The sequence below is a fragment of the Strix uralensis genome, chromosome 2, assembly GCF_047716275.1.
Source record: "Strix uralensis isolate ZFMK-TIS-50842 chromosome 2, bStrUra1, whole genome shotgun sequence".
NCBI lineage: Eukaryota > Metazoa > Chordata > Aves > Strigiformes > Strigidae > Strix > Strix uralensis.
In genome coordinates this window covers 62,538,680-62,554,196 of record NC_133973.1, presented here as the reverse complement: position 1 = coordinate 62,554,196, position 15,517 = coordinate 62,538,680, and the positions used below count along the sequence as shown (strand labels likewise).

Below are 15,517 nucleotides of genomic sequence, written 5' to 3'. Positions count from 1 at the left end.
AAAGATTCATCACTTTGAAACCAACGGTTTTGGAGGGGTTTTAGGTGCAACAAGACAGTTTTTCTAGCTCATTGTCTCCACAATCAAAATTAATCAGCGCTGAAGTGCTAGCTTACTTCTGTAAATGAAAGCCACTTACTCAGGTAGCACTGAAAACTGCTGTGATAGAAACACTTTGATTTTTTTTCTGTTAGAAAAATTGAATGCATACGGTGCAAGTGCTGTAGACTTGACTATAAAGCCATGTGAAAGTTACCTAGTGTGCAGAGTTTGGAGCCTACACCAATAACATATTATGAAATACATCTTTATGAGAGCACCTAGACACCCAGAACTGTTTCGTGCTAGATACTTGTGTTTTTAGGACTACAAACTGATTGAAAATACCGCCTTGTGATTTTGTGTTTGTCAGACTGATCAAATATATGCATATACATGCAGTTTGGGAAAAAAAAAAGTGCATTCCTCAGATACCAAGTTATCAGCAAAATTAGAAACCCATGTCTCTGTTTAACCACTATCCCTTAAGTGACAAAGAAGGAAGAGGAGAAACTCCTATTTGAAGAATAAAGCCTGGTTATCAGAAGTATAACAGGCAGTTACTATGACACGTTTTCTTTGCTCTAAACTAAGTCTGAAAAATGCTTAAGCGAGGCCAGGCCTCAGCAGAGCTTTACTGCCATGAAGCCTAACCATGTTTGAAAGGAACTGAATGTACTAAATGTGTTTCCTCGGGTGTTTGCCATGGCATGGCAAGAGTCAGTTTGTTTGGGAGGGAGAAGAGCATGTATTTTGGTTTACTAAAGGGGCTCATTTAGAAGGTGAGTGTATTGAGCGATGATCTGTGAAAACAAGATGATTTAAGCGAGGGCACACCAAGAACATGCGGTGGTTTGAGCCAATCATTCTTTCAGCAGTGTTGCCTGTGGGGCGGAAAGGGCTGTAGCGTAATGCCTTTCCTAATACACAATTTCAGCGCTTGTACCTCAGTTTGGGAATCTAACATCCATTTCATGGATCAGAAACTGGTTATCAGAGTAAACTAATTTGAGCTTAATGAGAGGTAAGAGTTCTCCAAGTTGAACGATTTCTTATTTCCCGCATAGCTCATCAAAATGCATACCCAAACGCCCTTGATGCCCTGGTACTTGTATTGCATACATTAGCGCTCCCACATACGCAAGATTTCCACCATAAAGTAAACCACCTAAATGACTGAAATGGTCTTAAAACAGAAGTGAACTTTCTAAAGGTGACAACACCACGGTAATACCTAAACAACATCTTCAATACAACCTTACGCTGCCTCTTCCGATCAGCACAGATACAGTTAATCTACCATCTCCTGAGCACTAGTCAGCTGCTAGGCATTATCATGCTAGGGGATAACTTACTTAAATGCCCAATCATTAATTTGTCAGTTTTCAGCATCAAGCATAGGTGAAATACACAGCAATGCAGCAAAGAGATCAGTGACTAAGAGCAAACTGGGATGGTTTAAGAGAAGCATCAGCAGAGGAAAATTCCACTGCTCCACAAGCAGTCGCGTAGCTCTCAAGAGCCGTAGTACTCATCAGGGAGGAAACGGTTCGCTTTCCCCCACCCCTTGAGTGCCGAATTTCTCATCTGTGGTTACCCTCAATACGCTTCTCCCGACCAACATCGGGCAGGTGTTTCACACCGTTCAGCAGGAACCGATCCAGCTCACGGAGCAGAAGTGGTGCCCCTGCCGCTACGGCAGTAAGCCAATCCCCGGCAGACAAATCTTTTTTTTTTTTTTTTTTTCAAACGGATGGCTGTTCCTCATCACAACTGTTTATGCTCTGCGTAGCAAACCGCGCACGCGATACAACCGCCCGAGTTCGCGGAGGAGCGAGTACTCCGTGCGTGGGTTCGGGCTCCCCCGCGCCAGCCATCAACGGCCCCGGCACAGAGCCCAGCTCCTCCGAACCACCCGCCCCGCGGGCGCGGGGGAGAGCACCGCTGCTGGGGGGGAGGGTATTTGTATTTTCCCTTTGCTCCCGCTCACCGCGGGCGAGGGGACAACCGCCGCTCAGCCCAGCGCTCATTCCGCCAGGCGGGCTCAAGGAGAGGCCCCCCCGCGGGCGCTGCCGGGGGTGTCACCGCAGTCAGTCGGCGACCAGCGAACCGGGGTCGCCCGTTGGCAGCGGCCCGGCGGCAGGCAGCGAGCGAACCCCCGCGCATCAAAGTTGAAACGCGCTCCTTCGTACGCGCTGCGCGCCACAGCGCGGCGGGGGCGCCCGCACAACGCTTTCCAACACCGTTACCGCGACGACCGGCGTGGCCCCGCTCCCTACAGCGGGGCGGGCTACCGAAACGCCGCGTCTTGCCAGCGCGGCCGCCCCAGCGCCGGGGGACGGCGGCAGGACAGTGCACCTTTGCGCGGCACAGCCGCTCCGCCGCCGCCCCGCGGGAGGCAGCGGGATGTCCACCCCCCTCCTCCCGCCCCCGGCCCGCCGACAGGCGCCGGTGCGGGGCCGGGCGGGGATCCAGGCGCACCGGCACGGCCGGGCTCCCTCTCCACCACCCCGGGGCCTACCCCCGCGCCGCCGCCGCCCGCCCGCCGTCGTCCGCGCCTCGCCTCAGGGCGCCGGGGGCGCGGCCGAGCACCGGGGCTCCGCCGCCGCCCCTGCCGGTACCTGCCGGCGGTGACACCGGCCCTCAGAGAGCCGGCTGCCGCGGGGAGGAGGCGGGGAGCGCGGGGGGAGCCTGAGGCGCGGTGCCGCGGCCCCGGGGGCGACTCACCGTAGATCATGGCCAGCCCGGTCTCGTGGAGGAAGCGGACGCGGCGGTGCTTGAAAAGCCAGATGGTGAGGATCGTGAGGGTGAGGAGCAGGATGAAGGTGAGGAGGCTCACGCTGTCCTGCCGGTGGCTCTCCTCCGCCTCCTTCTCGGTGGCGAGCTCCTCCATGGCGCTGCTGCTGCCGCCGCCGCTCCGCTCCGCCGCCCGCAACCCGCCGGCCGCCAGCAGGAGAAGCGGGAGCACCGGCAGCCGGCGGCGCAGGGGCAGCGCCATAGTTGCGGGCAGGCTGCTGCCGCCGCTCCCCGTCCCACACCGCAGCGGCCCGCGGGCACTGCCCACCGCCCGGCCGGCCGGCGGAGAGAGAGGAAGGGAGGGAGGGAAAGAAGGGAAGGGGGGACGGCGGGGGGAGCGGCCCCGGCGCGCAGGAACCCGCCCGCCGCCACCGCCGCCTCCCCCGGCCCCTTAAAGGCGCAGCCCCGGCGGCAGCCTTGGCTGGGGAGCTGTGAGGACGCAGTGTCCTCCCTCGCCCGGGCACGGTGAAGCGGTGGGAGGCGCCGGGGTGGGTGAGAGCTGCCCCGCCCGCCGCGGGCCGGTTTTACTTCGGGGACCCCAGGTGCCACCTCGGCGGCGCGGGCAGCGCTCCGGTCCTGGTCCCGGTCTCCCCGCGTCGCCCAGCAAGCCGGTAAGCAGCTGATACACGGGTGCGTTGTTGAAAATCATCACCCTGGAGCTGGCTGTGCCCTTGCCCGGGACCGAGCTGGGCCAGGAGCTGATGGATTCCGTCAGATCTGGAAGGGAATGACCGCAGGTACTGGTCGCTCTGGGGCTCCGCGAATCTGCAAAAGTTCTCCCAAAAGAGTCAGAATATGCTTACTCGAGTGTTTTCCCATGTGGGGTGTTTGTTTTTTTGGGTTGGGTTTTTTTTTGGTTAGTGGGTGGTTTTTTTTTCAGATACAGGAAAACTTACTAAACGCAAATTGCTAACTTGGGGTTTTCTATCCGAACACATCTGACTGGAAAGTTGCTTCTAGGAGGCGAGACAATTGTAGGAAATTAATAGACTAGTCAGTATTTTCATTTGACATTTCTTTACTGAAATAAAAAAAAGGGGCATGCACCTACTGTTTTAAAATCATCTCGAGTTGGGGGAGAGAAAGAAAAGTCACTTTGTGCTTTTTGCAAACAAGCCAAAATCAGAACTTTCTCATTTAGCTTTTTTTTTCCTTGAATGAATCACAAACATTAAAAAAAAACAAAAACAAAAAAAAAAAAAAAAAAAAACAAAAAAACAAAAAAACACCCAAAAAAGCCACCAAAACCCAGAGAATTTCGACTAATGAAAATGTTTGGTTTTAAAGAAATACAAGCTCCTGTAAAACTCGGATTTGTGGATTTTTTTGTTTTTATCAACTTCAGCAGGAGTGTGCTTTACCTTTGGCTACCAGAGGAATTCCCTCCCATTTTCGAGTGGTGGTGTCACCAGTGCTGACATTTCTGCTCCTGTGACATTTTTCCCAGAATTGCTATTTTCTATCACAACTTCTAACATGTATTTTAGCCATTGTTTTGCAGAAAAAGAAAGCAGAATACCTTTGGCCACATGTTTAATTAGTTATACGGCAGATTCTCTCTCCTTTAGTGCTGTTCTCTTTCTTAATATTGCTGCCTGGCCGTTTCTGAGGGTATTTATGGAGGTGTTCTATTTACAAGAGTCTCTCTACCAAACTTTCCTCCTGCTAGTGGCTCTGGAATTCTCTCTTGTCACATACACTTCTGTTTAGGAAAGTCCTTTTTAGAAACACTTCAAGATGACAGCTATGTAAAACCACATTTTTATTTATATGTAGTCCTTTTAAATATGGTATTTATGCAAACTCTTCAACAACCTTCAAAATCTGGTATAATTATGTGCAATTACCTTTAAATATTTGCTTGTGCAGGGCTCAAAGTTTACACTGATAGTGCCATCATTTGTAAACCTCTTAAAGATGAAAAGCACTAATTTGCCCCGAAGACCCAGCTCTTAAACCTATGTGAACCATTAAAAATTACTGCCTCAAGACTGCCTTATGTTAAATCTCGCATTCAAAATTAACATTTCTGGTATAATGAGAGCATTATACCACTAAATCTTTATTGTGTATCTTTAGGATATACAACCCACATACTATATAATTTATAACTTTAGGATATAACAACCTACAGGCCTCACAGCAGACTACAGGTATGCAATACAGTGCTAAGTATGTGTAATGTTGATAAACTTATAAAATAAAAAGCTGAATGGCAATAACAGGCTCTCTTCTGTTTTTTTCTTTTTTTATTGTGTGCTGCATAGTGCTGGGTAAGGTCTGTTGATAAGTGTTTGGTGGCTCTTTTTAAGAAGACAGTTTCCATGCATATTGTAATTTCATCTACCTCTCAGCTGAGCTGCAGTCAGGGTCTTAAGTTACTTTCTGCAAAGTCTTCCACCAGTAACCTGTGTTATATCCTTCAACACTGGCACAGTTCACTGTGCACTATGCCTCTTGCTCGTCAGGCAACAATGAGAAATATCCAGACAATTCTTTTAATAGTTAAGCGTAATAGCCCAGTTTTACTTTTTTTTTTTTTTTTTTCCCCCAGCTGAACTATGTTGTTTGTGGAGAAAAGCATTCATCCATAGTTTGGTGTGTCAGTGCTACCATCAGCACAAGCTTTAAACCTCCACATTCACATTTACAGGGGTTTTCACTGCTGCCTTGTCCATGTAGCCTCTGCACAGGTATCCCCTTATCCTAGGAGCACCTCCACTGAAATCAAAACATCAGTAGGTACTGTTCCCAAAAATTTTTACTGAATTGAAGAAATTCTGTTCACCACTGTTGCACACAAAATTGGGCACAACTCATCCTTACTCTGGACTATGTGGATGTAACTAAATCCCATACACAAATTGCTGATGGGAGAATGATTATTTCTATCAGTTTAGGGCATCAAAATTTAATAGCAATGTATTTAGTTCTCCTCAACTCGGTGTTCTGTCTAATATGTTGTTGCCAGGGAATTTCATATGCAGAGTATATTTGGTTCATACTGGCCAAAGTTTGCTGTCTCTTCACACTCATGGATTGGTATCATGGTGCATGAATAGTTTAACTGATTTAAACGGGAGCGTATGTTCTCAAATAAGAAAAAAGGTATCAAGTCGAGCTTGCCTATATGTCTCTGTATACCAGGCTGCATCCTTGTAAGAGAGCTGTGTTCACACAGCTCAGTTCCTTACAGCGGTGTAGCTAGCAGATTGCTGTGGTGTTTTCAGTCTGTTAGGAACATCAGTAATTTCACCTCAGGGGGTAGCTCTATCACTGTAATAACCCTGCCGTTATGGTTTGTGCTCCAAACTTTTCCTGGCAGGCCTCCACCTCCCTTCCCAAGCTGTTCTGCACTATACCTCCTTCGTGTTCTCTACAGGTGGGACCTGGATGTTACCTCTGTCTGGCAGCCACCATGTTGCAGAAATCAGCTCTCCTGCTTAGCAGAACTATCACTTTGTTCTATTCCTGTTTTCTTCCCATTTGTTATTTTTTATCTGGTCCCAGGCAGAGGTCTTTGATCTGCTTGCTGTTTGAGAGGCCACGCTTGAGGCAGAAACAAAGATGTGTGCTTAGGGAGATGGAAGGCAATGGCCTAGTGGGATCACAGCAGAGGTATCAAAGGCTCAAAACTAAAGCTATGAGATGGCATTGAAATAGAGTGAAGGACAAAATCTAGCCACTCAACAGAGTTCAGCCATACCTGGAGGGATGCAGGAGGATTTTGGTATTAAATGCTAATAAATATGTGCATTTGTACATGGGTGATGATTGATTCACGGGATTGGTTCACGTGAGCCTGACCAAAACACCATAGAGATAGATACCTGGATCAGCCCACCCCATTTCTTTTGCCTACCAGTCTTCTCTTATTAAAAAGCTCATCCTGCCAGAAGCATCATCAAACACTCCATTCAGCATTTTTAGAATTTTCTTTGTTATGAAAGTCATTGTTATCGCATGAACTGATATTCACTTCAGGGTTATTCTTATTCCCAGAGTTGAATAATGTGTGGCAAATGCGAGGTCCGATTTTCAAGCCCTGCTCTCCCTCTGAGCTATTGGCGGTAACATTGCCCACTCCTTGTCAGTAACGCTGAAGAGCTGGCACTCTATCGAGACCTTTTCTGTATTACACGAGTCTGTTGAGGCTGACCCTTTGTGCCGATTAAAGCAGCAGTTTTGAGATTTTCACTGATCTAACATGTCATTGTAGGACTGGTTCTGGTAGAGAAAGGCCTCATAGTTGCTTGTGCTTATAACAAACTGGAAAATCAAACAAAGCCTTATCATAATATGTGGCGGGTTTATGCAACTTCCCTTGTACACTCAAATTTTCTAGCACACTATTCCAGAGTGCAGTAGCAAGTTGATTAGCAGACAGGTCAACCTTGCAGAGCGGCTAGCATGTCAGCCACTCTCCTTAACGCCTCCCCTTCTTTCTCCTCTCTTCCCCTTTAAGCCAAAACCTGCCATCATCATGTTTTAAAATGGCAACGCATTTTGAACCTATAGCCAGCTCTGGCGATGTTAGGATTGTCTTGTGGGCTACTCTCCTGTGTCTGTGTAAGATATCCCCACAGCCCAGGATCCCGTAAAACATGCCCTATTGCAGACATAAGTTTAAAGACAACTAGGTGTTCTGCAATTAAATTTTGAAGAACATGTCATGTTTTTACTGAAAACCAAATTTGTTCAAATCTCCAGTTTGTTGGAAGTGCTAACAATTGTGACACATTTCTCTGTTAGTACCAGTTCTGCAGAGGTGTCTTATATCCGAGAAAATGTCAGAACTGCCATTTTCTACCAGTGCAAATGCAGAAATCAACATTAGCCTTTCTGGTAGACAAAAGTCTAGCTAGAGTTAAAGCTGTTCTGTGCTATTCACAAGGTGCAAAAGGCACTCACTGTGCAGCTGCATCTCTCAGCTTTTATATCATGGTAAACTTTCAGAGTGTCTGAGAGGGATATGACTAGAAATTTTACCTACAGAAGGGTGCTCTGCCACCTCCCTTATACCCAAACAGATTGCTTTCCCCTTCTAGCTGTATGTGATATCAGGAAGTGTCATTCTACAAGGGACAAAGTAGGTTTTCTCTTATTCCTCAGAAGAAGGTAGCTCATTACCCTTTGCAGGTGCAAATCATGGTTGTAACTTTCAGTGTTATAATTGCTAAAAGGAGCAACGAAGTGATCGCTGTTCTCATCACTCATCACTCCCCACCGCATTCCCTGTAAATATTTAAACAAGTGAATATCCTCATGCCACGGCTCAGCTGGCACCAGAATAGTCTGAAAAAGTTCTGGAAAAGGGCAAATAAGCCTCGGTTGAGGCACATGAATTATAATTTGACCTGCACAAAATTAATCTTGTCTAGTCCTATGAGGAGTTATGTGAACATCATTTGAAACTGCAAGCATGCACATGCGTGCTCTGTTACCATCAGCTGTCAGTTGGCCACTACCAGAAACAGTGCCTACCGAAGGTTTTCTCAAACACGGTTTTAAAGCACAAAGTGGGAAAGATTGGCAAAAATGTGGGTACAGTGTTGCAGCATTCAAATTTGTTATAAAATATTTATATTCTGTATTTGTACAATTATACCAAATCTTTGGACAAAGCTCTCCTGGAAAAGTCTGCTGTTCTGTTCTTGGCAGAGAAACAGAAAGTCAAAATTACATTTCATTAAATTTTGATTATGCTCAATATACTATGGCTGTAAGCATTGCATAGGCTAGAAAGTGACTTTGTAAGTTAAGTTACACGAAGCGTCTTGGCTTCACCTGAATTAGTCAGCCCAGAGGCATGGCTAGACATATGAAAGCAAAAGGTTAGCTCTATCTTGAGAAATTATGTCTGAAGGTACATGTTTTTGCTCTTGTTCTGGAAAAAAAGTCAGGAAACTTCTAGTTTCTTCTACAGGAAAACAAACTCTCCTGTAAATACTAGATTCTAAGACATCCATGGAGAAGTGGGCTTGAGTGATAAATGGCTCCCATCATGCTGGACACTGCTCTGCAGTTCTGAAAGAAGCCTAGTGGTTTGATAAGAAGGTCTAACTTGCCCACCATATTTCCATAGGCTCTTTTTCTGCTGAAAGGGCTGAATTATTAACAATATACTAATACAGTCAATTTGTGTAATCTAAGCAATCTCCTACATATATAACAAATAACTAAGAGAGTGACAGAATGACAGTTAACTGGTCAGTAATCACAGGATATTTGAGGTTGGAAAGGACCTCTGGAGGTCATCTGGTACAACGCCCCTGCTCAAGCAGAGCCACTTAGAGCCAGCTGCCCAGGACCATGTCTGAATGGCTTTTGAATATCTCCAAGGATGAAGACTCCACAACCTCCCTGGGCAGCCTGTGCCAGTACCCAGTCACCTTCACAGTGAAAAAATGTTTCCTCATGGTCAGAGGGAAGCTCGTGTGTTTCAGTTTGTGCCTGTTGCCTCTGGTCCTGTCACTGGGCACCACTGAGCAGACCCTGGGTCCATCCTCTTTAGACCCTCCCTTGAGGTATTTATATACACTGATGAGATTATCAATGTACGATAAAATGAGATCAGATTATCAATGATGACAGTATGAATGTAATATGTAGTTTAGTAACAATACTTACCACCAGAGTTTTCCACACTGGCAAAAGTCTAAGGCAGGGCTTCTCAACCTTTCCTTCACCACGGATCCCCTTTAAATACCTTTCGTGGCCACAGACCACCAAGACTTAATTCAAGATTTAAAGCACTAGACTGCATCAAATATTTATTTCAGTTTTCTCATGAAGGGTCTTCAAATTTGGAGAGAAGGAGGGGGGAGCTTGAGTATGAGAGGAGCATTGAGAGGAGGGAGCTGCAGGAAAAGGAGGTGCAGTGCTTGCTGCGTGCCAGACCAAATGTTTCCTGACTAGACATTCCCCACCCCTGCTTTAAGCCTTCACGGACCCCCTGTGATGACATCGCAGCCCCCCAGGGGTTAAGAACCACTGGTCTAAGAGAACAGTGCTTCAAAAGGATGAGAACAATTTAACAGTAAATTTTTATTAGTGGAAACTAAACAGCTGATTGACTATGACTGATCTCATTTTACAGGGTCTGCCCAATCATGTAGGAAATCTGGAGACATGTTTTTCAAAAGGTTACACCTTTTGGCAACCAGTTCCCCACAACTGGGAAGAACCCTGAGTCAGGGAGGCGGAAGGAGATGCCTAGCTGAAAGATGAGGATCAAACATAAGTGCAGAATAAGTTCAGGTGATGCCAGTTCTGGGAGCTGGTTTTTCTTTTCCAAGAATAAGCAAACTTGGGCTGGTGAGGGCAGTGCCATTGAGCAAGTTTTAGCTCCTGATGGACCCTGACTAATACCAATGGCAAGCTCTAAGGGAAAACATGCTGGTTCCAACAGTTGAGCCCTCTCAGAACAGATCCACACCTACTGCGAAAATTATGATAGCAGGGCTGGGCCAAGCTGTGACAGAATGTGAAGTCTGACAGCTCCCTAAAAGCATGTCTATTTGAGGTGGAGCTGGATGTGGATGATACAGATAGGAGTGTTTGTTGTTTGGTTGACTGCTAGGCTGCTGGCCAAAGGCAAAAAGAAGAAAGACACCAAAAGGCTTGGAATCAAAAGACAGAGAGCAGTTGTCAGCTGCTTCAAGATGCAATCAGTATTATCTCAAGCTGTACCCCCAAGATAGGAAAAGCCCAAGGCAGATACATTAGCAGAATCAGCATCACAGTAGTCACATCAGACACAAGCCACCACTTGTGCTTTTCTAATGAAGGATTTGAGCTTATACTGCACTGTCTTTCCCTGATTGTTCTTTATTTTAGTGGATAGGATATTTCATTCTATAAAGAAGGTTTTTCATGCTAATATTATTTATATATTCCCAATTCCTCATCCTTCCCTAATTGTGTGCTATTCGAGATAAATCCCAGGTTCGAGCAATAGAATAGTTGAGGTGATTTCTTGTGGCATGGTTGTTACATGGATACAAGGCAGGGACATCTAGAGGCCAAAGCACTGTCTGCAAATACAGTCAGTACAAATACATCTACTAGATGTGGAGTATTAGAGCATTTTTCAAAAGCAGCTTAGATAATAAGTACATTGCATGACCTCTAGTGGTATTAAGCCCAAGGCACTGTCAAACTCATTCATAGCAGTCTGATACCGTTGGGGAAAAGCCAAGGTTACACAGAAACTATCACATACATGCTAGTTCTGTGCTGCTGTACCCCACCTTACTGTCAGCTTTAGGGCAGCCCAAATTTTGTCCCACTGCCAGGATAAGATCGAGAAAAGTGTTTAATTCAGTGGAAAGTCCAAATACTCAGCAGAGCAAATGTCTTGCAGTGATTCTTTTATTGTCAATTATTCACACATTGTCATTAATATTTCCTGCTACTGTCTTCACGTAGAGAGGTAAGGAACCCAGCAACACTTGTACAAGAAGGAATGGCAATGAGATCTGGGAGGTAAAATCAGCAAAGTCTTCTCTGCAGTGACTCAGAAAGTCAAAGAGGAGTAACATTTTCTTTTAACATCAGCAGAAGAATGATGTTCTGTTTCCCTGGTTTTGTGGGTCCTATTCCCTTGAAGAGGTGAAGCCATCATTGCTGACATCCCCTTAGAGGGCCCAGAGTCCCCAGATCAAGAGAAGGAGGCTAGGAATGACCCCCTGCCTGGGATGCTGACTCCGACATCAGGGAGAGGTAGGACCAGGGCTGCTAGAAAGAAGCTACAGGCACAAAGATGAGGTGGAAATGACAACAAATGTGGCAAGAGAAAACACTGAACCTGACTGTGTGATTAGGAAACGAGGCTTTCCCACAGGACTGGTAGGAGGAGACCAGTGTCCCCACAGGCGCAGCCTCTTGTCAAGACAGCCAACAGGTTGAAGGACACCCTGAGACAGACGAGTTACATTCTTTAGAGTTATGGGGCCTGTTCCCATGGTTTCCCTTCTCATCCATCATATTCTGCAGCCTCTGAGCCATGCTGAGTGTGCAATGAGTCAGTCCCCAACAGCCCATCAGCGGGAAGTATTTCAGTGCTCTGCCGCAACTGAGAGAGATGCGTGGACATTTCGACAAAGTGCAATTGCTTGTTATGGAAGACGTATTTTGTTTTATTTGCACTTAAGTCCTGTTTTGCTCACAGTCTGGGGTTTGGGGCCTTTCTCTAGTGCACTTCTTTTACATTTACGGCACCTAGCTGTATTTTTGATATTTTTTAATTATTTGCTGGTTGTTTTCTACTGTTTGCTCTTTAGTCCTTTGGTGTGTAAATAGCTGTGAAATAAAGAGAGGAACTTCAAAGCAAATTATTTTAAAAAGAAATTATTTTAAATAAGTAATATAAAAAATTGACCACAAACCAGTTTAATCCAGGAAATTAACATTATGCTTGCTTTATTTTCCAAAAGTATTTAAATTGGAACCTCTTTTCATACGCCTGAATAAGATTTTTAATGGATTTTGTTCAGGGTATGATCCAGGGTAATTTACTCACTATATTTATCTAAATAGATACATCACCTTCATAATTAACAAGTGAGTATAATTTAGCCAGTTTTTTGAAGCTGAGTTGTTATAGCAGGCACCTCTTTAATGTGTGTGTAAGCTGATTTGGTTTAGCTGCTTTCCAGATGTAAGCCCTTTGCAGCATGGACTAACTTAAAAAGACCTGCTGGAAATAATCAATGATAAACAGTCCCTCATAAAAAGTGTGATTTACCTAAAACAGCTTTGGAAGGTCAGCTTTAGACAGCTAAGGTTTTGATGTCTAAGTCTGTGTTCATCACCCTTCACTGACTTTAGTTAACAAAGAAAAAGAGACAGTTGACATAGACAGGTTGGGTCAGCTACCATCCAAAAGTGCTTATGATGAATTTCAGTCCCAAAATTTTTTCCACTGCCTACAAAGAGATTGCTTCAGGTGACAAACTCAGAGTTACATATTTAACTAGTAGACCTACTACGCTAGGGCTAAGGAAACCTACCCACAGATCTAGTTTGTTTGGCAGCAGTGGATCCCAGTGAGTACTGTGAACTCAAAAAAAAGGCACTTTTTGATAGTGTGCCTGTACTGAAGATGTGCAGTCACTTACAGAAGTAGAGACAGTTTTTCTCTTATCTGAATAAAACCAGAGACAGTTAATAGACTGTTTTGCTGGGGACATAGATCCTGTTGTATAGGTCTGAAACATAGATAGAGTGTGAGTCCCAAAGCAAGGCATCATTACTGGACTTTGGTTCTTCTTTTTTCATTTGGCCTTGTCTTGATGCCTCTCTTGCTGAAAAATTTTTAGAGAGGTTACTGCAGTTTGAATAGCTCCTGAGCTCCTGAAAAGAGAGGAACTGAAATTCATCAAAACAGCACAGGGTTGAAAGAGAAGAGACTTCATTTGCCTTAACTCAAAGACATTTCCCCTTTTCCCATTGCTCATCAGCCAGCTCTGCACCAAGTTCTCATGGCATGGCTGTGTTTCCCTTCTTTTGACCTTTAGGTCAAGATCAATTTGCCTAAAGTATATGTAGCTTACATGGAGTGTACTTACCCCTGTATATGATCGTGGAATTCCTTTGGGATTTCACCTTACAGTATTAAAACCTGTATGTCTATCTGTCTGGACTGAGAGAAAGGTCTTTCCACATGTCAGATTTGTCTAATTCGTACCTCTTGCTGGTGAATGGGCCTATTTTGCAAGAAAACATATCTTTCATTCCACCCCAGTTCCTCTCTATCTGACCATTTTAATTTATTGATTTCTGTACTGAACATTTTTGCCCCTTCAGTGCAAATTACTTTATTTGAAAACGAGTCATAGTGCAATGAGTCCGCCTAACATGCAATCAAGCTTCAGAGTTTAAAATCTTCTGAATAATGATCACTCCAGTATTTCCATCATCTGTCTCCGCAGAATCCCTTGCTATTTTGTGTTACCAACAGTTTACCTAATTTATTCCTCAGAGTCTTACAGGGACATAGCAGTATTTCCAAAAACAGTGTCTAGAATGTTTATTGCACATTCTGCTGAAAGACAGAAAGGGAAGAAAAGACAAAACAAACGGAATCCTGTGTTTGTTTTTAAAAGCAGTCCTTTTTTACAGTTAGCACTGAATATTTAAATGTGCAGTTTAGATCTGATTCACTGTCTCATTACGATGCTGATGAAGTTTGATAAAAATCTTGACCTGTGTGGGGATTGTTCAGGGCTACAGATTCCTGTGTAATTCCTTAAAGTTAATGTAGACAATCCAGCAGAGCTGCAGCCCTTGAGCATATTTTGCCAGGATTCCACAAAGGTCCAGATAGGTGATGTCTCCTACACTTTTGCTGGAGATCCCACTTTTCTCACTTTTCCCCAGTCTCCCTGGGAGCATCAGGCAGCTACTGTTCTCACCCACAAGGACAATACGAATGGCAGGTTGGCACCATAGATGAAGCCACTCCACAAAATTAATGTGAAGAGCCTGAAATTGCAGAGCATCAATAGACTGTGCAACAATGTAAAATAAGACTTCAGATAGACAAATTCTGATGAAATGTGCGATAGCAAATTAATATGTTGCTACCTTCCACTACTCATCTTTGATGGTCTGCTGCACCGGAATTAGAAGGACAGTGTCCACCCCAGGCCTCAGCAATCCCTCTCCCGTGCCACAGCAGCAGCTCAAACCAACAGTGAAAGAGGGTTGAAACTGTGACCGTTACTAAGCAAGAAAAAAAACCCAAACCTCAGAATCTCTGTCCTTCTACAGTCAAAGAGTTACCTTTTCTCCAAAAATGGCAAGGTATTAAGCAATAAGAACAAGCAACCCATACTCAGCGCATTCTTGGCTTTCCTTTTCCACATTAGGACTGTGACAGAGCAAAACTTTCTAAGACTCCACCTTTGGAATAGTGCTCCACTGAGCACCCCAACGTCAGGTGCTAGAGACCTGGATGAAGGATAAAGATATGTAACTGGAGGCAGATGCTGGCAGATGATCTTGTCAACTTTAACTAGGATGCAAAGGGAACTAGAATGCCTCTTTAGAACAAGAGTCCTGTAAGCTTAGGGAAGAAAGCAAGGGCTGCTGGGCTATGATGTAGCAAGCCGTCAAAGCTCATCTTAATTTTAACTATGTGACTAACTCTTTGCTCTTGCTTAAATCCCACTGAAATATGTAGGTTTTAGCATGTGCATACATGCCTTGCTGAATCAGCACTGCAGCTTGTTATCTGAATTGCTGCCCTATTAAACATAAAGCGCAAAAGATACACTCCATAAACTTTATTGTCATTACATTGGCTTTTCATTTAACATTAAACTGAAGAGTCTGTCTGCCTCGGTTAGAGGCTCAGGTGGAACACAAGCTTTTCTGGCAAACTGGATGTTGGGCAACACCCTGGTTATGGCAGCTCTCTTCATACCACGAAAAAGGATCTGGGATCTAGATTCTTGCATAAGGTCGATGAACCTGTAATTGCTAAACAAGAATATGCTTTATAGCTGAAAACTTAATTGTGCTCTGTTTGAGTAAGTGCACTCACTACATTAGCAGCCCTTAAGCAGATTGTGACCCTCTCAGCTACAGAATTTCTGTCACAGAGACAGCTTGTGGCAAAGTACAGAATTAATGTGGGGTTTGTATCATACATTATGCTGTCCATTGTGCTAACATT

The 15,517-nt window shown here is 44.9% G+C and overlaps 1 protein-coding gene across 2 annotated transcripts in view; it reads right to left on the bottom strand.

The window, feature by feature from the left end:
* Positions 1 to 3,433, bottom strand: part of SLC9A7 (solute carrier family 9 member A7) — a 77,037-nt gene extending 73,604 nt beyond the window's left edge. For both annotated transcript variants that reach the window (XM_074858958.1, XM_074858959.1), the window contains exon 1: positions 2,767 to 3,433. In XM_074858958.1, the coding sequence (XP_074715059.1) occupies positions 2,767 to 3,037 (271 nt within the window). In that variant the 5' untranslated portion in view covers positions 3,038 to 3,433. The remainder of the gene's footprint in view (positions 1 to 2,766) is intronic.
* Between the last annotated feature and the right edge of the window lie 12,084 nt (positions 3,434 to 15,517).